The sequence below is a fragment of the Gavia stellata genome, chromosome 31 (assembly GCF_030936135.1).
Source record: "Gavia stellata isolate bGavSte3 chromosome 31, bGavSte3.hap2, whole genome shotgun sequence".
In the NCBI taxonomy this organism is placed as follows: Eukaryota; Metazoa; Chordata; class Aves; order Gaviiformes; family Gaviidae; genus Gavia; species Gavia stellata.
In genome coordinates, this window is record NC_082624.1 from 2,083,175 (window position 1) to 2,105,146 (window position 21,972).

Below are 21,972 nucleotides of genomic sequence, written 5' to 3' on the forward strand. Positions count from 1 at the left end.
GAAAGTCGTTACTCCGTTGCATGTTTTCCCCTTTTTTAGAGCCCGAAAAGTAATTATAGTGTCAACACTGAAGCACAATGAAGATAGTAAAAATCAAAAGCACCCTCCATAGTGTACAGCCTGTGTCTTAAATGTACATGCACCCAAGTTTCTTTGTTTCTGCTGCATCAATTGCCAATGTCCTTTTGGTTCAACATAAGCTTTCATGCCCATGTCTGAAGTTTGAAATATTAGCGCTTGACCACTAAAAAAAAAAACCCAACAAAAACCCAAACCTCCAAAAGAAAAAAGAAAATAGATATCTATCTTTTGTTTGTTTAAAAAGAACAAAAATATTCAACAAATCTTTGAAGAGTAATAAACACTCAATAAGGAAACATGGCTGACCCACCCCGCCCAAAGCCCTGCCCTCCCCACCCCCTTGATTTTTTACCTGTGGTTCTCCTTCCCTGGAACCGTGCAATGTAGAAAAATCAAATATACAAACAAAACTCTTAATCCATCCCTTTATGTAGCTAGAGTGAAATCTATTTTTTTTTTTTTTAATAAGAACTTGACAATCTCTCTTTAATATTTACATTGAGGAATTTGTTTGAAAGTTTAAAGCAAAGAAAATCCTGAAGTTCTCAGTGTGTACTGCAAGATAGCATTTCCACAGTCTGCGGAGTTTGCTTTATCCCCTTCCCTTTGTCTGTGTTGGAACATTTGTAACTGGAATGGTAGATTTTAGTTTCTTGCCCTGGGCTCTTCTGAGATGAAAGGTCCCTCAGAAGAACTCCCCGCTCCGCCCCGTGAAGAAGCTGTCTCCAGCGTTAGTTTGGTATTCTCTCAATGTAAATGGCTGGAGCAGCCGAACGTGCGATTGTAGCTATGAAGCTGTGGTCTCGACTGAGTTCCAGGTTGGTTGTCTCCGCCTGCTCCCGGGACATGGTATCGTACCCCTTATTTACATGGAGAGGCTTATGAGCTTGGCAGTACCCAATCACTGGTTGGTCGTAACTGTAATAGGGTAAAGTCTTCATGTGGTGAGGAACCTGCACAAGAGAAAGAGACCAAAAAAAAGAGAAACGTGTAAATAATGTGCTTAGTCACGCATTCGTACAGCATCTATTGCAATGCGGCCTCAAACCCGCTGGGTGCTCAGCACCGCCGCGTTCACCGCGGTTCTGGCAGCGAGGTACACCTTTGGGGCTTCCCGGTTGTCTGCAGCACAGGCAGATCCCTCCCGAACACGACATTCCTGTTAGCCAGCGGGTCCCCGCTTGCAGATGGATGTTACAGCTGCCGCAAGTCTGCGCAGTCACCAACTCGCTCTGGCCCTTTGCCGTGCGCGGAAGCCGGATTAGAGCGGGCTACTCTCCGCTTCGGCAACTGTGCTTGGGGGCAGATTCTCAAAGCGGTCTTGCGTGCTGAATTCTGACCTCTTTTGGACAATCTGGCTGTAAGGGTAAACTGGAAGCTGCTGGCAACACAAAGCTTTCAAAAACTGGCCCTTCTTCCAGTGCCTCGAAAGGGGCTGAGCATTTCTACAGAATTCGGACCAGCCTGACTGCGTCGAAGGACTGGAAAACCTGGCTGCCAGCATGTGTAGCTTTCAGCACAGCTGGAACACGTGTTTATTTCTTCGACGACAAAGCTGCTTGCCCAAGGTCATGATTTCCTGGGTGCTTTATCTCACAACCTCACCAAGAGAAACACTATCAAGGTGCCTCAACTGACGCTCGCTGGAGCTGAGCAGATCCACACCTTGTAAAAATGGTCATGTATTTGAAAAGTCTGCAAGATCTATCCTGAATCCCATCTCTCTTCTTTATGTAAATATTCAGAAACTGCCAGCCCCCCCACCTCCTTTTTTTTCCACAAATGTTCTATGCTTGCAAATGTTAATCCTACAACTAAATATGATTTATGGCACAACATTAGATACAAATCTTTGCAGATAATTTTATCATCTGCAAAAGATGAGCTGGTCAAGTAGAAAGAAATATGCTCTTAGGGAAAAAAAACCCCACACGCTGCAGGAGATACAGGCAAGAGTTTATTCTAACACTGCTAGAAAACCTGAGCTCATTATAGCTGGAGAAATCCTATGCATAATTCATTCTTGCAACAAATGCCTTTTTATTTTCCATGCCCAAGTTTAAGTGAAGACTACTGAGCTAATTTATCACCAATTTCCATTGCATGGCACACTTCATTCAAAAAGGTATGAAAAAAGCAAAGGCATTACGACTAATCCTAAGTTTTGCAGGGTTAGAGTTCCTCTTGCATTTGGATCTCCTCCCCCTGCTTCTCTGCAGAGCGCTGGAGAGATTCCAAAACTCTTCCACTAGCTGGAATTCAGCTGAAAACGTCATTTTACGTGACAGATGAATAGCAAGAATGCAGAAGACAAGCTGCTCAGTAGAATTTGATGGGACAACTGTGTTCACTTGTGGATCCAATTCAGCCACAGCACAAGAAACTGTAACTCCCTTTGGATCCAGTAATATCTATGCCAATTCGTATCAGGGCTTGAATTTGTCCTCAGCCTTTAAGGCAGCTCTTTATGATTCTATAAAAGCCAAGGACTGTTTGTGTTCTGGAGAGTTGAGAGATTGAGGTGCCGGCTTTACAGCAATAATACACAGTACATTAACCACCTGAGTCCTGCGTGCAGCATTGTTTGCTTGTTTTCTCCCCTTCTCCAAACAGGAGTCAAAAGGATCAGGATCTCAACAACACCCCTAAATGGTGGAAAAAGATGCTTCCTTTTCAACTGCTTCTCAGTAGTTTTATAGAATCTCTCGCTGGTTTTCACTTAAAATCAGGTTTGCGTGTGCCTGAAATCCCATTAATAGGGGTGGCTGTGCCGTGTGTGTGGACGGAGGGTGGATATTCTTTGTCAGTGTACAAAACAAAATAGGTGTATCGGGCAACTCATGAGATTAAGGAGTTGCAGGTTAATTTGTAAAACGCATTTCTAGGATAATGAAGCCCAGCAATGGATTTGCCCCTCCCGGTTCTCAGGCCTGGCCCTTGTCTTTTGAGTGCTCGATCCCATTAAGGGAATTTAAAAAAAAAATCATGTCCAGTGACTGTAAGGTACCTCCAGTAAAGCCTGACTGAAGAAATACCAACGGTCCCCCCCTCCCAAGTTAGTTCTTGTGATGCCTCTAGAATCGAGGTAACAACCGTATGAACAATGCAAAAAAGAACATCCCTGAGGAAAGTGAAAGCCTCCAGAGGACTGTCCCCACAAAATGGATGTCCTTTCCTGCCCTAAACTACTTCTCTGATGCATAATGTTGCATTTTCAGAAAAGACACGAGGGATCAGCTTTCATTTGCAGGGAAATGACCGTGCAGGAAACCTGAGCCCACAAACACTTTTTCAGGACACAGCCTCGACTGTAAAAACTACTGCAAACGTGGGCAATTGTACCACCACCCAGTTTGATGCAAGTAAAAAGGATGGAAAATACTGATGACGCTGTTCACGCTAAACAAAGCTGACACTATTATATTTTTTCTGATTCAGAGAGCAACAAAAACATATTTAAGAACGTCCAAGTTGTGGAAAATTAATTTTACAAGTATTTTTGCCCCAGGTTCTGAAGTCACTTCTTTTTTGTTTCATTATTGCTATGGAACTAACGCCCGAGATACTGAGAGATGTGACCTTGGACAAGTCATTTTATGAGCTGGAAAATGAGAAGATTAAGTCCTGCCCCTGCTTACCCTTGGAGACTAGAGCTCTGTGAGGCAAGGGCTGTTTGAGCAGGGACTAAACCAACACAACTCTAACCTAAGCTGGGGCCTTTCAGCTGCTATAGCCGCTGAGAGACAAAAAAGCAGATGACTAGAGTGAAAAAATCCAAACAGGTCACTAAATACCTCAGCAAATAAATACAGACTCTGAGATTCTGTCATCTCTATCTCAAGGCCTTTTCCACAGAAGACACATTTTTCACCGGCTAGAAAGTGGGAGTCAGGCTGAGAATCTACCTGCCAGCAAATCAAAGTTAGAGCCAAGAACAGAACTGGGATCCTCTAGCACGGTGTCCTTCGCTGTCTCCTCCATGCCACTCCGCTGCCGCTAACCACAGCCATTTGTGCTACAAAATCCTTCAAATTGCGTTTTGGAAGAAGTTCAATTGTAAATGAAGATGAAGAGTTGCTCGCATGGAAACACAACAGATACAAAACAAAACTCTTTCTTTCATATAATTTGTCATAACATCTGATTCAGTTCTTGGCTTCGTGTGCTCACTCCCGGTTATGCTCCATGCCAGCACGGTCCAGTGCAGCTAGTGGAGCTCAGGGGTGGGACGCAGAATGCCAGGACGTTTAACAGGAGATGATGCATGTGTCTGTTCACAGCGTTTTCTGAATCATTTCTATTTTTATTTCTAAAAATGATACTGCCTAATACTTACTTGAAGGATTAAAACTTTTTGCAGTAGGAAAACCATAAATCAACAGGAGAAGGCGCTCCAAAGTCACCGATGTACATTACAGAACCACAGAATCATTAAGGTTGGAAAAGCCCTGTAAGATCACCAAGTCCAACCATCACAACACCACCACCATGCCCTCTAAACCACGTCCCACAGTGCCACGTCTACACATTCCTTGAACACCTCCAGGGATGGTGACTCCACCACCTCCCTGGGCAGCCTCCTCCAATGCTTCACCACTCTCTCAGCAAAGAAATTTTTCCTAATATCCAGTCTAGTAATGGACATTTTGGTTTTAGCCCACGTATGGTACCAAGTAGGATTGTCTTCTGCTCTAATACCGTATTATAAGGGAGCATACTGTCTATCCAGTGTTGCAGATAGTTAATTAGGTCAATGAACGAATCCATGCTCTGAAGAAAGCCTTGGCTCCATTACGCAATGAGCTTACTGCCTTATAAGCACTGTGAGCGTTGAGTGCGGATGTTGGGCTAATAGGCTGGATTAGGTAGCTAGTATTGACTTCTGAAGTCCACACCTCTGTAGATCTTCACTCCAAATGTAATAAACATTGCATTTTAGCAGCCACACACTTCAAACAAAGGTTCCATTACATGCAAAATTTACATAAATCCCTAGCTACAGGAGGAAGATAAAAGATTTAGCAGTGGAAATTTAGGAATGCAAATCTTCACTTTCGCAGTTGAATTGACAATGGAGAGGTTAACAGCTCAACAGCCTTGCTGCAGCATAACAACGCCCTTCAAAACAAGCTGGACTGACTTCAGTTTACTTGAAATTCAGTGAAATTCCGGTCTGCATTAAAAAGATATTTCTCAACATTCGCTGTCCTGTTTTCCTTTGACATTCAACAACGATGTTCAGTTAAACCCTTAGTCATTCCAACATGCAAATACACGTATCCACATTCCAATTCAGGTGTTTTACACTGCACTGAATTTTATCAGCAGGTTTACTTACTTATGTCAGAAATATTGGGAGGTAAACTAGCTAACTTGCTCTATGCATTTCTGATTATTATTACACAAGAAAGTCCTATTAAAAAATATACATTCTAAGAATCCAGCTCAGACTTCTGCTTCTCATGGGTGCAGCCATTAAAATCTAGATTCACCAAAACACCAATAAAAATCCTTATTCCGGAACTTGGAAAGTATATCGGTAGAGACAAAATCTTACCATATAGCCACTGAACCTGGTGAGCTTTAAAGAATATTGGACTGGAGCCTAAGTGAATATCAAGTGACCTTATTTCTAAAATACTTTTCTCTCTCTACCACCTCTCATAGTAAGTTAACCACCCTCATACACTCTGAATTGCTTGCACTGCGTCCTAACAGGATGCTTCAGACAACCTGAAATTCGGCCCTGATATGAACTCTAAGGTATGAGACCGCTCTATCACGTAATGCCAAGACAGCTTAACAGAACAGCAAGTTCTTCATACTGACTGCAACTCTGGCGTAAGTATTTTCTTTTGTGCTCACAGCAACAGACTTATTGCAGTGAAGACTAGTCGAGGATCAGACAGAGATGAACTCTCTGCTCACTTGGAATCACTTGCAGTTCAGCAAGATCTAATCCTAGCAGTCCCAGGTTGAACTAATTTCCTGGTTTACTGTTAAATCAAATTTTGGGAGCACAGGTTTTCAGAACAGATCTATTTCATGTTGGAAATATTAAGAATTTTTTCTTTATGCTCTATTTTGAAGAAAGATGTCCCACCACTCATTATCCTGTAGAGAAGGAAATTCTTTCTTGAGAAACACGAATGGCCGTGGATGTCTAAGTGACTCACAGGACCGGAATTATCAACAAGACAATAGAAATGTAATGTAAGGAAGGAATGGCGATCCCAGCACAGTTTCTGGGGGGAAGCCCGTGGTGGGAGGGAGTTCACTTTATTTTTTTCCCTGAGAGCAGAACGGTGTGAGGGCACGAACTGTCACAGGATACTCGAACAAGTAACTGCTTTGGCCAGAACCTAAAACCTGGAGCCTGGCAATAGAAGTGATGCACTTTCTGAGAACCAGACTGTTTCAGCTGTCTCAGTCTGGGTACCTTGGCCTTACACGTTCGCTGTTTAGACACGGCAGTTCCTATGTCTTCAATTCTGTTCCTTCTGTTTTCAAAGAGATAGAACAATCTGTTCCTAAAACTAAAGACATGCTCCATTCATCCTGATGGAAAAGGCAATAGGACAATGACCACTGTCTCGCGGTAGATGCATTTTCCTTCTACAAAACAAAAATGAAGCATGAACATTCTCGAGCAGCTGAACATTATCTGGTTTCACATTTGCTGGTACTCTATAATCCAGGTAAACTGATTTATGTGTAAATACTTGCCTAGTTGATGATTACATGATTAAATTATATGCAACTTTAGAAGTTGTTCATATGTAGTGGAAACTCAGAGTTACGAAATATGGAAGCTATGTTTTCTCATTAGTGCTAATATTTAGTCTCAGAACACCATGACTTCATTGCTGAATTAGCATCATAGTGGTTGATAAATCAAATTCAGAGTTCATTTTAAACCCTATCATAATTTAGAGTAAAAATAAGCAAGATATACTATCATAGCTTTATGATTAGTGAAGCACACAGCTTCACCTTAGAGATAGATTGATTAGGCACATTAGGCAGATATAGCTGGTATGAACAATTTCAGAGGATTTCATGCTGCTGAAAAATCACAGTTAACAACCCCGGAACATCCCTTTGGAGTCAGCTCAGAAAAACATTCCCATTCAGGAAAATGCACAATCATACACTTCCTGTTAAACCCATTAAAAGGGACAAATGCAGACACTGAAGTTAGTTCTGAAACATGAATGGGTACGTGTTTTCTTCTGTTTCCAGTTGGAACAAACACTAAAGCGCCTGGCTGGTTTTTAAAAGAAGCCTTTTGTTCTGAAATTCATGTTTCCTAAGGTAATTCTCATATTGACAAAAAATCAAAATCTCTTTTATTAAAGAAATTCAGAACTCGGAAGTCTGAGTGCTCTGTTACGAGGTGGCATGAGGTTTTCACGAGTACTGTTTTTACTGAGGTTGCCTGTGTCACATCTGAGCATTTCAGGAAAACTGTCAACTTGATTTTTATGTGAAGATCTTCCAAATCTTTAATCAGCCCAGGTTTTCTATGAGGTACAGATCCCACTGGGAACGTTGCCTGAGGTTGGTATGCCTCCATTAGGCAGGAATCTTTCGGTAGCGTGAATTGTAGGTGCATTTCCCACAATCAATCTCCTGCAATTTCATGTTCAATTTCCTTCCCACTCCAGACCAAAACCACTTCTTTGCCTCCTCTATCTATTTCCCACCAAATCAGATTAATGGTTTATGCAGCTCCCCCTGGGAGACGAGACAGACAAGGAGGAAGACTCAGTCCGTAGCTAAAGGTCCCATGCTGCGTGGTACTGAGCCCACTGCCCCAAAATCATTAGCACCACGACAAGAACCACCAAATCTGTACCTACCAGTTTCCCCAAGAAATCGAGGACATACTGCTAAACATCCACAGAGGGTTGGTGTTCCATGGGGATGGGTAATATTGTTGGCTCCTAATCTCTTACACGCTTGCACGCACACGTACAGACTTGCATATATATGTTCTTAAGTCAAAGTGCTGTACCAAGTAAGTTTTTCTTCTAAAGAAAGCACAGCATCTCCTTTGATTCACTTCTCTGCAGTCTTTTTTTCCTTCTCTTATCCTTACGTCCACCGTAATAGTCCTACAAACTGATCTTATGAGCATCCTACATCCATTTAGCCCTCTGCATGATGGGACTCAATACCGACAGAGTCACCCATCTGTCAAGAAGCACATAATGGGAAGAGGATTAGTGATCTCATCGGTCCACCTGGATCCTATCACTCCAGCAGGAACTGTGGCTGATGCATAGTCCTGCTAGGCACTGAGCTACAGCTGCTGAAAATTCTTTGGACCAAACCGGACAGTGCATTTAGCAGATTGCAGGTTCCTAGTCAAACCAAGCAGCGAGCAGCCAGGACTTCAGAACCAAGCCCAAAATCTTTTGGAGGATGTAGGGTTGGAGGAGGGACAGGACGGCTTCTTCAACGTATGGAACAGAAGCCTTTATCAAAGATTAACCTGGAGATAAAAGGTTGTGGTTGGCAGGTCTCAGACCACTTCCTAGTTAAAAAAATGGGTATCAGTAGAAATTTGGAGCCTAAATACTACAAATGAGTGACAGGTGGGTCATTAATCTTACTCAATTCTTGTATTTCTGGCCGGGAAAATGGGATCCCAAAATTGGCACAGACTGTCAGAAGACAGGTCTTAGTATGAAAAACGTAGAGAAACAACAGACAGGAGACACAGCGCAGAAGATAGTGCAGCCATCGCGTACTTCTGCATGTCCTATTAAAGGTCTATTCATAGTTCATAACAAGTTAACTGATAATTAATAGACATAATAACTACAGGAATTAAACAAACATCATTGTCTTAAATATGATTCTAAGCATATCAAGCTAATAAATTATATGTCATGCTAATAAGCAGCTTATGGATATATGGGACTATATAATTCTCTACAAAATTGATTGATTTCGTATAAAACAAAGTTAATTAAAATATATCTATTAATCTCTTATGTGGCATTAAAATATTCACCAACTTTTTAAAGCATCTATAAGCTATACAGGATATACTATAAAGATGGAATTCTGTGATTTATTCAGTCCTCCTTGCAGAGTGTATTTCACATTTTAAACCCCTATATAACATCACCCTGTCAGTTCCACTGACACCATGAACTGGATTTTAAGCTCGCCCTTCCTTCCCCACAGATAACTTCCTAATCCTTCTATCCAATCACACAAACGCCATTCCCTTTACAACGGAACCTCTCAACGGACTGTTTAACCAAGTGTGCTTTTCTAGAGATCAGGAGAAAAATCATCCACACCCCACTGCTCCCTCTATGGACCGATTTGATCTTTCAATCAGTAAATGAAAAGGTTTCCCTAAAGGAAACTCCCAGAAGGAAGGAAGTCTTCTAAGCCTTGTTATTGTTCCTTGGGCAAAATATTTCTTTTAAATTGCTTTATCTGTTTTTTATGGAGTATCTGGCTGCTGACAAAAAGGCCCACTGATGAAAAACTTAAAGTGAGATTCACAGTACCCTTCGATTTTCCGCCGTGGAGTGCCGATAAAATAAACAAACTATCTAGATATTCTAATTGGAAAGCCATTAATATTGTTTTCAGTGCTATTAGGATAATTTCCTATAGAATTCAATAGGAGTAGAAGCCTGGTGGGTTCAAAAAAGCTTTTATATTGCTTAGGGACAGATTAGTTTTTCAAAAGCAATGCACTACGTTGTAGTAGTTACCTGTCTAGATGCAAAAGCATCCCTTTGGGTACCTCTCCATATCTTTGGGTGCCTAAACACACATACTTTCAAAAATGTAGTCTCTTTTAAGGCAAGTCAGCTGTCATTTAGACACTTTTAAAAGCTATATTCTCAGCAGGAATTTCTGCTCCCTATGCATTGCATTAAGAGCTGCAAAGCGTAGATCATTTGTACTTAACCTATCAGGACAAGCCAAAGGTCCATCTAGCCAAGTCTCCAAGGGATCAAGAAGAAAGAGCAGTGCACAGGTCAACAATCCTGTAATAACTTCCACAGAGCGTTCTCCTGACCTCCAACACTCCCAGTTTCAGTTAGCTTTCTAAATCGCTGGCATTTCAGGCCTGAAGCGCTATGGAGCTGGACCTACCAATGTATCTATTTAAGAGCCTGAAGCATCCTCACAGGCCCTAGGTCCACCGCAGCATTTGGGAAACGGAGGACATTGCGTCTGTCAAAAAAGAATTATGGCAATGAGGGAAAAGGTAGAGTTGTTTTTCCATGCAGTGATCATAAAGATGGCAACCTGCTCCATCCATTACTCACAATAAATAAGTACAGTATTTAATAGGAACATCTGATAATGTTGCTGCCACAGTGACAAATGAAGGCACTGGAGAATGAGTGAAATAAGTCTTTGTCTCATATTAAAATACTGCCTTTTCATTAGATCTGCCTAGAATTTACAGCGTGCAAAAGAGCTATGCAGACATTGATGGCTTCTTTAAAGACTATTTACAGTTGTACATGGATTCGGTACATCAGGAGACCAAAAATGTACTTCCTAAAGCTGGAGAACCATGACTCAAATTGCACAACACTTTGTCCTTAAGACATGAGTAGGTATAAACAAGGCAACACGATGACTTATGATTAAAACCCACAGGGGTGCTCGAAGAAAGGGGATACGGGGTGCCTTATCAGACTGATAAAAGAAATAGCAGTTTTTCCTCCTGTGTTATCTAGTTATACCATACCCAAAAGGTTTTGCCTGGAGTCAGATGACAGTCTCAACGCATTTTTGATTGAAAAAATGCTTAAAGCCACATTTATAATTGGCACTAATTCCATTTAATATGGCAATATTAAATATACAGATTGCATCCAGCCCCTGCATCCCCAACAAGCTGTAACATGACAGTGTCCTTCTCCTCTGTCGTCATTTAAAATTCAATGCTCAACATTATGGCATTGACCTAAGAGGACAGATAATTTGCTTTATTTTTCAGTCATCTCAAGACAATTTGAAGGGGTCCTTCTTTACAGAAAATGGCTGCCAACGAGAAGAATAACTGGCAGAAAAATAAAGAAGAAAGATGCTGACGCTCCTGTTGTTCTACCTGATCTGGGGATCTGATGGACTACATCAGACCATCAACATCCAGAGCTGTTGATCAGGAACGTCTTAAACTAAAAGAAAAGAAGCAAGCGAAGCATCACGACCGTAAACTGAGGACAAGTTCAAGGATTTGTTTATTTCTCCTCAGAAAACAGTGAGACAAATTCACTCCAGTAGGAGAGAGGAAAGAATCCGCTGGCACTACAGACCTTCTTGGACACGGGAGGGAGCTCCTATTATACTGAATGTCTCAGCAGGATTCTATTCATGAGAAATTACAAGATTTTAATTGCCTCCACTGTCTCCTAGCAGAGGAATCAGTGTGTATGGTGGCACTAAGATACTGGCAAGAACATTAATCCAGTAGCAGAAGAGCCAGCTTCTCCTCCTGATGTGCGTATGTCACTTCCATTAGCACGGATGGGAGCAGCGTGCCTACGCCGAGAGGGAACTGCAACCCCATAGTTTCCAAAAAGTATTGATATATGACTCATATTGGGGTGAGGATTTATATAATCACCATCTTCGCTGAAAGGTTAAGGAACAGTCTCTGCATCTTGCAGCACCATAAGTTACGGCAGAGTAGGGCAGAGCTAGACGGAAAGGGCTGGTTTAGGTTGAGGGAAAGAAAATAATTTAGGGATGGAGATGAAGAATTGGTGGGGGGGTGCCTAGCCGTGGGTGACGTGCTGCCTGGGGCAAAGGCTGGAGGACCGGGTGTCAGGGCTCCTTGAAGGCAGCGGCTTTCAGTCAGCAGAGAGGCGGAGTGGCTGGAGCGTGCCCTGCCCCTGGGAGACAGCCTGGCTTAGAAGCGATGGGGAATAAACACTCTGCTCTTTTCCCAGCTCCTCTGCCAAACCCACCGAACACACCAGCTGTGGTGGAAGAGCAAGTTCAATTCCTTAACTAGCGTGCTAAGGGGTGATGCTGTTCAGCCCATCAGCTCCACGGAAAATCTATCTGCCTGAACCTCAGAGGCTACCAGTCTGCCTAGCTATAAATATATTACTAGTAGGTACAGCTATATTAGTTCACCCCCCCGCCACCCGTATCAAAACAAGACACTACAGACTAATACCAAGACTTTAATTAACGCTCACAAAAAGCCGTGAGACCCTTGGATGTGAATTGCTACAACAACTCACGGTATTCCTAAAGCCTCTCTTTACTGTGACAGGGCAAGCATATTCTGCCATTGCTCATCTACGAGTGCGTGACTTGCAAAGGAGGGATGCAACAGCAGCAGTGCTCCTGCTTTTCTGAGCAGACTCCTGAAATGGCAAACGGGAAGAAAAGAAAAGGCAGGGTAGGGACTCGCACAGTGCACAGTATTAGAAAATTAATAACAAACATGGGTTCATGCTTCAGTCATGTTCTATAGAATCTTTGTATATCAGAGATCAAGCAAGCAGAAAATTAATGCAAGACCGTCCAGCATTGCAGGCAAGGACATTTCACAATGATAGCATTATTTTTTAATACTCCACAGAAAACAAATGACTTTTTCATTCCTCTGGGCAATTTTTATAATATGCAGGGAAATCATCAGTAAAGACATAGTCAGAATCCCTGAGAAAACTGGAAGAAAGATGGGTTAGAAAATATTCTTGGCTTAACAATCTTTGCTGCTACAAAACCAAGCGGATCAATTCAATTACTCCATGAAAGCAAAAACAATGGAAATAATTATTGAGCAACAGTAGTGACACTTTTAAAGCAGAAAGGAATGTCTGGATGACATTAAAAAAAAAACCCTAAACAAACCACATGCTAAATCCTCAAAAAAGTCAATGTATAACATGAGAAGAGAGCACAGCAACTACACAGAAAAAACACTGAAACACCAGAAACTAAGGTTTAGTGGTCAACCCACTGAGAAAGGACATGGAAACTACATGGTCAGGATGGTTAAGAAGTAGAAGAAAGGACAGACGCTCCAAGCTGTCCTCTCTCCGTGGAGATGGAAAGCAGCAAGCCTTCTTAATTTTGTCTCATTTCGCAGCACCAACAGAGAGCCGCTCCAGACAGAGGTTCAGGACGGAACAGCTTTGGGACCGCTCTGTGTCAAGATCACCACACTCCCCTTTGAAACAGCTGTCAGCTGGCAAGAGCCAAAGCTGTAATTACTGGCAAAGAGATCGTGACGTGTAAATCTGACCCAAGCTCTGAAAAACAAAAAGTGTTCAGACACATTCAGACAAACAGAAAGAAAGTGCCTTGCCTGTACGGTTGAGCACTGTTGAATCTAGCCAGGAGAGGGCTGTCGAGTACATGGACTTTGGTGCCTGCTAGCTAGTTGCACAGTACAGACTCTGGCATTTCAGGTAAGCCAAACAAAGCGGTCTCGTACCTATTCTGACGCAATGAACATCAATAAGCAAAAATAGTTGTTGCCCACTTAGACCGTTTCTGTGCTCGAACACAGCAGTAGCGATGGAGTGTAAATGAAAAGAACCAGGTTCAAAGAATCCTGCTGGAAAATAAAATCTGCCCTGTCAGCTAGATTTTGAAAACCAAAGGTGCTGCCGTTAGAAATATCTGCAGCTCTCGTCAACAAGAGACAGCATGCTTGAACAACCTCTCAACCAGCCGAGCATGAGCCAAATGGTTTCCAGCTACTCTGGTATTTTTAAAATTTGTTCTGTTTGGGAAAGGTAACTCCAGTGTGTCAGAAGGGATCAGCAAAGAGGTAAGTAATACAACTTTTTCAGAGTGTAGTATTACTTTGGTGCATTACTGGCGTGGAGGAACATGGGTCTGTAACCATCAACAACCTCCGGCACGGGATCGTTCCCTTTGACGGGTCTATACCCATTGCAGCCACCCAGAATAAATGCCCAGTGTCTAGTTCCTCTGTGAGATCCAGGCAATGTTATGACCGGATCCCTAACTACACAAGGGCGAAACAGATTGGGAGAAGAAATATAAAGAGATAAATAAGCCTCTCATCATCCAAAATCTGTTGTTTATTTGCAGTGCCTAAAGGCCTTGACCAAAACGGAAACTGCAGTGTGGTAACCAATGCTCATGCGTTTAGTGAGAGTCCTTGCCCTGAAGAGCTTGTACTCCAGACAGGCATGACAGATGAAGGGTGGGAGAAAGGAAAATAGCAAACAAGAAAAAGATCTCTAAACTGATGCACAGATTGAGGGACAGATTTTTCCACGAGCTAAATACATGAATACAGATCTTTTATCCCTAAATGACTTCCCTCATCATGTGGCCACTGTGCCTGTGTATATATTTGTAAGCAATACAGCCCAGTATGAGCAAATCTGCAGAGCACAAGAGTTGGTGTTGAGTACACAGTGCCCACAACATACACATTTCAGAGGATTTACATCAAACTAGCTACAGTCTGGTCTCACAGACTCTCAGAGCAGATCCAGTTTAGTTTTATCTCAAAAGGATTCAGTCTCTGTTCTCTTTTGACTGCTCTGGGATGTTAACTGAAGCACATTAAGGGAGGACAATCTCAAGACCCGTGTCAAAAGTATGATCCTGATCCGAACTAAAACACCAAGGTAAATACCTCCTTTGGGGGCCAGGGAAGCCATTCAGCTCTCTAGTGTCCCGAAACAGCACGACAGAACTCAAACCTCCCAGTTTAAAGGCGTTTTTGACTTCGACACCGTAGTTTAAGGTGATGCTATAAACCTCCGTGCAAGGGGTTTGCCTGCTGCTACTTTTAAGAGCCCTCTTTACTTTCACACAGTTAATCCAAGATCAACAAAGCCTTCACAGAACCGAGCACTTGCAAAGATGGATGCTTGCGCAGGTCATGCTGGGCTTCCTTCTAGGGGCAGCACAGAGCCGTCTCACTGCATCCCAGAACACACGGAGAAGGGCTCTTCGGCAGAGCCCCTCTGAATTGGAGCTGCGGCCCAAAAAACTGGCTAGGTGCTGAAGATAACCTGTGCAAACCAGAGCCCTGCGTGCACCTCCGGCGGTGCGCTACGGCTGCCATCGCCCTGAGGGCTATTCAGACCCCTCTGCTCCTTTCCTGTCTCTTCACTCCAAACTAAAAAGAGAACAAAGGTGACATTGTGACTGCAGGCCACAGTCTGTGCACTTCTCTGGTGAAAGGACAGAAAAAGGAAGGCTGGAAAAAATGATCCCACAGTAATTGCAGCAGGAAACAGATAAAAGATTGTGGAAAAGACACTGGATTTCTATCGCACTAAGGCTTCTCTCTCAAGAGCACAGAGCACGCTCTTGAGAACACACTCTACATCGAGGGTTTTCACTGCCATCAGTGAGCAGCGTGAAAAACCTCGAATAAGGAGACGGGGTCAGCTCAAACGTGTACTGCTCACAGGGTCTCTGGAAAGCAAAGCAAATCAAAATATCTCTGAGAATGTTTTCATTCTCACCAGGGGGACTGGACAGGCTTCCTGAAATACACAGCACACTGTTCAAAGACACACTCTTCATCTCTCACCTGCCCCAAACCAAGGATGGAGCAAATGAGGGATAGCAATAGGTGTATGAAGATGAATGTGGAATACAAGAAAGGCAATTCATCTCAATGATCTGGGTGCTGTAAAAAAGAGCACAAAGCACTAGCCTTTTCTTCACATCCTTTAACATTATACATAATAGTGCTTTTCAGTCACTAACAGAATGGGTTCATGAGATTATTGGGTATTTCAGGAGCCAGATGATCACCCATCCTCTTCATGCTGGTGGAACGCTTTATGTTTGGCAATCAGAAATAATCTGGACTTGCCCGATACGAGATTTACTGCATCTGTATCTTCCACAAACTAAACAAGGGACAATAATATTAATAAGCCATGACTCACAGCAAGCAGACTGCAGTCCCCTCAGTGTTCACCCATCAGGTCTTTGCAAAATTTTATACGGAGCGCGTTTTCAGCCTGCCGCATTCGTAAGTCAAATCATGGTAGCAACAAGAACAAACATCAGTTGTTTGCCCTTGTGCTGCACCTTTCATCCAAGGGCTCCGCAATCATTATTCAGATAAGTCTTGCATTGCTGCTTTGAGATGAGCGGATCTCATTACCCTCACTTTATAGATAAATAAACAGAGGTCAAAGTACTCCCCCAAGGCAATCTGGAGAGTTAAATACCCACATCAAAGGGTTTAATAGAGACTGGTATCACTATTCCTACCAAAAAGACAAAGGAACAGAAACAAGAGTTGAAGCTGTTAGCCCAACATAAGATAACTGGCTCTGGATCTTTGGTCTCTAAGATAACCCCACCTGAGAGCTGTCTCCCAATCTAACAGCTTTTATCAGATCTATCTAGAAACAACCGTAACAACTTACGGCCCCTTAATGCATGCCTGTGCTTGCTTATTCTTCAAACAAAGCAAGTGAGGGGGTTTCTACATTAATTAAATATTTAGATGGAGTTTCTGGTCATTGTTTCTCACTGTGTTCTGGCAGCATTTGCCTGGTGCCTCACTTTTACGAGCATATTCCCTCCAGCCTTTTTCCGCTCTGGTGCATCTTGCCTGTGGCCTTCGCTGAGAAGGGAAGGTTCACGACGGTGTGACTTGTATGACCCACCCCGTGGACGAGCTTCGAACCCTGGCAGCTCCGTCTGTTCTCGCAGCTGTCTGGGCCAGTTGTCAGGACCTGGCAGCAGCAGAACCAGCCTTGCTGCTCACCCAGCATTGATATAGATGTTAAAAAGTTCCTGAATAATTCTTTCGTACATTTAATATTTGCATGTTTCCCTAATCCATGAATTTTCTACTGGACTTTTGGCTAATGATAATGCTTATTTAATACTTAACTACATGGCTGTATTGTGTGATATGGCCCAAATACAGTCAATCGTAAGGACCACATTGACAAAAGACTTTGGGGGGGCACACCAGAAGGGGCTTTAACAGTCTCAGAATCTTAAAACCTGACTCCAATGTTGCAGCTCAAGGGCCATTAAATCCATTAGAGATGGTCTTCCAATTCAGGAAAGTGAAACTATTATATTGTTTCTGCAGCCCAATATAGAGCCTTTTATTTCACCTCCATCAAATTCAACTGGTTTCATCCTTTATCAAACCAACAAGACTTTCCTGTAAGGCGCTGTAAGTGTTCTGGTGATCGACTCTTCCTTAACTACAGCCACACGCAGTGCCTAGCAGAGCGGGGCTGTGATCACAGTAAGGCTTACAGCATCTGCTATAATTCACTAATAATCATGATACTTAACAGAAGGGACACAAACAATGGGGTCCTTGGGAAAAATTGAGTCCTCCGGGTGCCACCTCAGTTTAAATAATAAATACAGCCTTTTTGTTTGGCCCGTGTGTTCTCCCACTCATATATACAAAAACAGGGGCAGGTTATTTAAGTATCCATTATTTTCCCTGTAATTGTGTTGTTCCCCTTCCTATTGTTTACCCTGGAATAAAGTACACGGACTTGCACCAAAACACAAAAGCAATCAGAAAGACCAACATATACAGCGATTATAACCAGCTATTCACTGCCTCGACACAACACTCACTGCTCTGAGAAAGAGCCTCAGAGCCCTCATCTCCTTGTTATAAACAAGCTACCGAGGTAAGACGAGGTACGGTGAATGATAGTAGTGCAAAGTACTGGTTGCCAGCTGGACAATGGTTGACATGGTTACCCTTTTCCTTTTTGTGCTACAGGTATGTAAGTAAGTTCAGCTTCAAAACCTTACTACAATGCAACACAATGCGATGCAGTCTCTTCCTCTTACCATGGAAGAAAAGAATGTGCCATTGACAGACTTCTGTGCCCTTTTAAAGCAGAACAGCTCTGACATCAAAGCTCACAGCACTCCTCTGCAATAGTTATTCACTGTGTCTTTGTGGTCAGGAACTAAAACATTTTTATGAAGTTCTAAGGGAAAAAATTATCTCCTGAAAATGAGTCTCTTGTAGTAAGTGCTGCAAATAATGAACAGCTGCACTGTTTCCTTAGGAAGGTGAAACGAAGGAAATGCAGTCTTAACATGCATTTAAAGCAGGAACGGGTCAGTCTCTGAGATGTTTATTGGGCATAATGGAAATATTCAGTTGTCAAAAGGAACGTTAAAAAAAAAAAATTGACCAAGTTAGGTAGGATGCATTATTTAAACACATATTTATCTATCAGAAATAAAACAGCTGCAGATTAGAGGAGAGTGTTATCAACCATGGCTCAATTGTAGCCTCGACCATATGGTTTTTGTCTGACAAATCAGGAGACTATCTTTTTCTTTTTTCCCTTTTGCAAGTGAGGCCTAGGCATCACAATACAAAAAACAAGTAAAAAAATACATATATCCTCACAAAATGTCCTTTCATTGAGGGCTCCGCTGCCACTCGTTGACATGAGTGACGGTTCTCTCAGCATACCTGATGCGGCGTGAATTCGTACACTAATGGCACGATGACAGTTCTTGTGCTCAGACACTGCTGAAAGACTGACATTCAGTCCCTTCAACCATGTTGTCCTCCAGTTCTCTTGTAGAGGGAGTGGTCTTCATCCTTTTCCTTCAATATCGAGCTAGTGGATAATTTCATTCCAAAGACCTTGGTTTCCAGGTCATTTCTACAGACTTCTGCAATAGCACACTCCACCTGGCCTGCTCTACATATATTAAGGCTCCAACATTGTTTTTTTCTACGTGCGTCAGACAAGATAGTCTGGAAAAAAAACCCCAAACACTGAAACCATACTGCAGCCTAAGTCTACATTTTTAAAAACAGAATAAAATACTGATAATTTATGTTCCCTTTGTGATACATGCAGTTGCTAGTACTTTATCAATTTTGAGGAGAAAAGTTTATGACACAACAAAATAATAAACGTTAGAAGTTGACAGGAATTCAGGACAGAAGACAACCGAAGGACCTGCATGCATAAAACACTTGACTGGTCATCCAAGCATTCTCAGACAGACTCTTACTGCGGGCTCAATACTACACAAACATTCTAATATACAGGTGCATTAGGTAGAAACTACAGAAGACAAATATATGGCAAAGCATGTTTGGTTCTTTTTTGGCTGTACACCAAGGGAGGGGAGGGACAGTTAACCATTAACCACTACTTACTCGTGGATATCCATGGAATTGCCTAGCTTGTTGGAGTCATGGTTGCTTCGGTATGAAACACTGTTTAGATCAAGCTCAGAAAAGATGCCAGATCTGGTGCCCAGAGCAGAAAGGCTGCCACACCGGAGCTCTGATCCTAGCTTCAGGCCCTGAGGAGCTCGGGTAATACAAAACAATTAATTCTGGTCCTGTTGAAAACTAATAGGACCTTTGCAATCGATGTGGCTGGCGGCAGGATGCCTTCTCAGGCAAGAAAGAAGAACAAATTACTTGCCCCTTTCCTTTTTACAGAAATCAGACCCTTCAAGTAGTGGTAAAGGCAATTATCAAGCCACAGTATCTTTTCTGTTCTGACAAGTTGTACTTTACCCAAGCCAGATGTGAGGCAAGGTCCTCATTCTGCAACACTCCAACCTTCATGCTTTCCTGAACATGAATACTCATTTGATAAGCAACCTTATCGATAGGACAAAAGAGAAACTTCTCTTCCCCCCATCCACGCACATGCTCTCAGACGCAAGTGTTAACTGTAAACACATTTTGTATAAAAACAGCAGCCACAGAACACATTCAGGGAAAACCTTGTCCCATCCAACATCCACTGTGAAAACAAACTGCTGCAAATCTCTCCTATCCCTGACTCTCCCTTTCTGTCTGTGTTTACCCGAGCCTGAGAGCGCAGATACGCTAACTATAATTAGTACCGTTATGGAATCATTATTCTGTTGTCTAGTCAGCTAACTCCATGGCAATTTTAGCCTGCGCTGGATTATTTTGAATAAATACATCTCTAGCTGAATCTAAGCAGTATGTAGAGTCCATAGCAAGATTATGACTCCATAGCAAGATTATGACTCCATTTTCTTAAGCCCTACAGAAAACAGACTTCTGTCCCTGAAGAGCTGACATGCTAAAAAGGTACGGTGAGATTCTTGTGATTTTTAGAGACCAGTGACCTGAGACACTATGACAGCAAGGACCTTCTTTTATAGAACCGTAACTGGTTGAAATTTGTTTTCAGACATTTCTGCTCAATTTGTTTTATATTTTACAGGACTTTCTAATTCATCTGGATAAAATGACGTTAACCCTTCCAGTACTGTGAGAAACAGTGTGTAATCCTTCCTCGGCTACTGTTACAATAGCATTTTATAACATAATAGATTTCACCCCATCTCGCCCTCAGTCATCTCTCTTCCGAGGCGTGGGATGTTGTTGATTTACCATCTCCCTCTATGTAAAGCCTCTTCATACCTCTGATCTTCCGACTGCTCTTCTCCCTTTGTTTCCCAGTTCTACTAAATCTGCTCTGAGGTGGGGTGACCAGAACTTCAGGAAACGTTCACGTGCGGGGAGTAGGATGGAATAGTGATGTTTTCTGTTTTCTTCTCCACTTCTTTTCTAAATATTTGCCCTTCCGATCACCACTGAGCTGTTTTCAGAGAACTATGCACAGTGATTCCAACATCTCCTTGAGTGGCAACTCTGACTTCTATGTAGTTTTTAAGAGCCCTATTAAAACAAAAGATCTTACATTTGCTACTTTTATTATTCGGTGACTGATACAAGCACTAGACAGCCCACAGTTGTTAGCTTAGCAATTTCATATTACGGCAGTCCTTAGAAGTCTGGGGTGAACACCGTCTAGTCCTAGTAATCTGTGGCCGTTCATGTTACTGATTTGTTCCAAAAGCCCTTCTGCTGAGCCCCCAGCCCCCTGTGCAGAACAACTGAGGTTTGGATCCTGCACCGACACAAAGTTTTCCAGTTGCTCCAAGGAGTTCAGGATTCTGGCTAGCCATTTCCAGCAAACATCATTACTGATTTCCAGCTTGGACTGGATACAGCAATTCATTCAGACATATTTCATCCCACTGGAAGGTAGGCAATTCGTTTATCTTTAAATAAAAGTAGCATCACTAAAGTAAATTGAGATACCACTTCTTGAAGCACACAGACCTATTTCCACAGGTAAAATGAAACATGTGCTTACTAATTAAGACAAAACAAGCTTTGACAGTACAATCTTTGGTGGCACGGAAAAACCGTTTATATAATCCAATCCACGTAACAGCAGCAACTTCTTGGCATAGTGTAACGAAGGACATTTCTCTCCTGAACACGAAGCTTACTGAGATAAGGGAAACAAGGGCTTTTTGCACTCTGGGTTGCATTAACGGGCATTCTCTTCACTCATTGTCATGAGAAAGCTATGGCTACTAGTAACTCCACTTCTCAGAGCCGTTGAAAGAAGGTGAGAAAAGTCCCTGTTCTTAAAAAACCTCCGTGTCATTTAATCTCAAACTGCTAGTTATTTATTCCCCCTAAGGAAAATCCATTACTTTACATTTGCCCCTAAAAGTAATACTGGCTTTACATTTTTTGAGGCGAAGGTGAATTTCTTTTTAGTTCCCTGTCCCACTTCCATATTTTCAAACCATACAGAAGGCTTGGAAAGCTTACACCTATTTTGAATTTATTACCTTTTTTCCTTTTTAATTTAGCAGCTCAGTGTAAAGCAGTAATAAATCTCGGGAAGTTTCTTCTTTGTTGATTTATCTGTTGTTTTGTTTTTAAACTACCTTACCTGTACAAAAACTGCGTTTTGTACTTTCAAGATGGGTTGGTTTCAGGAAGATCAGAGAGAGCAAAAATACCATAGCAAAAAAATAGCAGAGCAAAATACAGCATTTGCAGGTTTGGGTCCCTTGTATAAAATCCTACCTGTTCCAACTTTTTCAAAC

General features: G+C 42.3%; 1 protein-coding gene across 1 annotated transcript in view; it reads right to left on the reverse strand.

Moving 5' to 3' along the window:
- Positions 1-812: 812 nt before the first annotated feature.
- Positions 813-21,972, reverse strand: part of LRRTM4 (leucine rich repeat transmembrane neuronal 4) — a 221,796-nt gene continuing 200,636 nt past the window's right edge. Inside the window, exon 4 of the mRNA XM_059831391.1 lies at positions 813-1,034. Coding sequence (XP_059687374.1) covers positions 813-1,034 — 222 coding nt within the window. The remainder of the gene's footprint in view (positions 1,035-21,972) is intronic.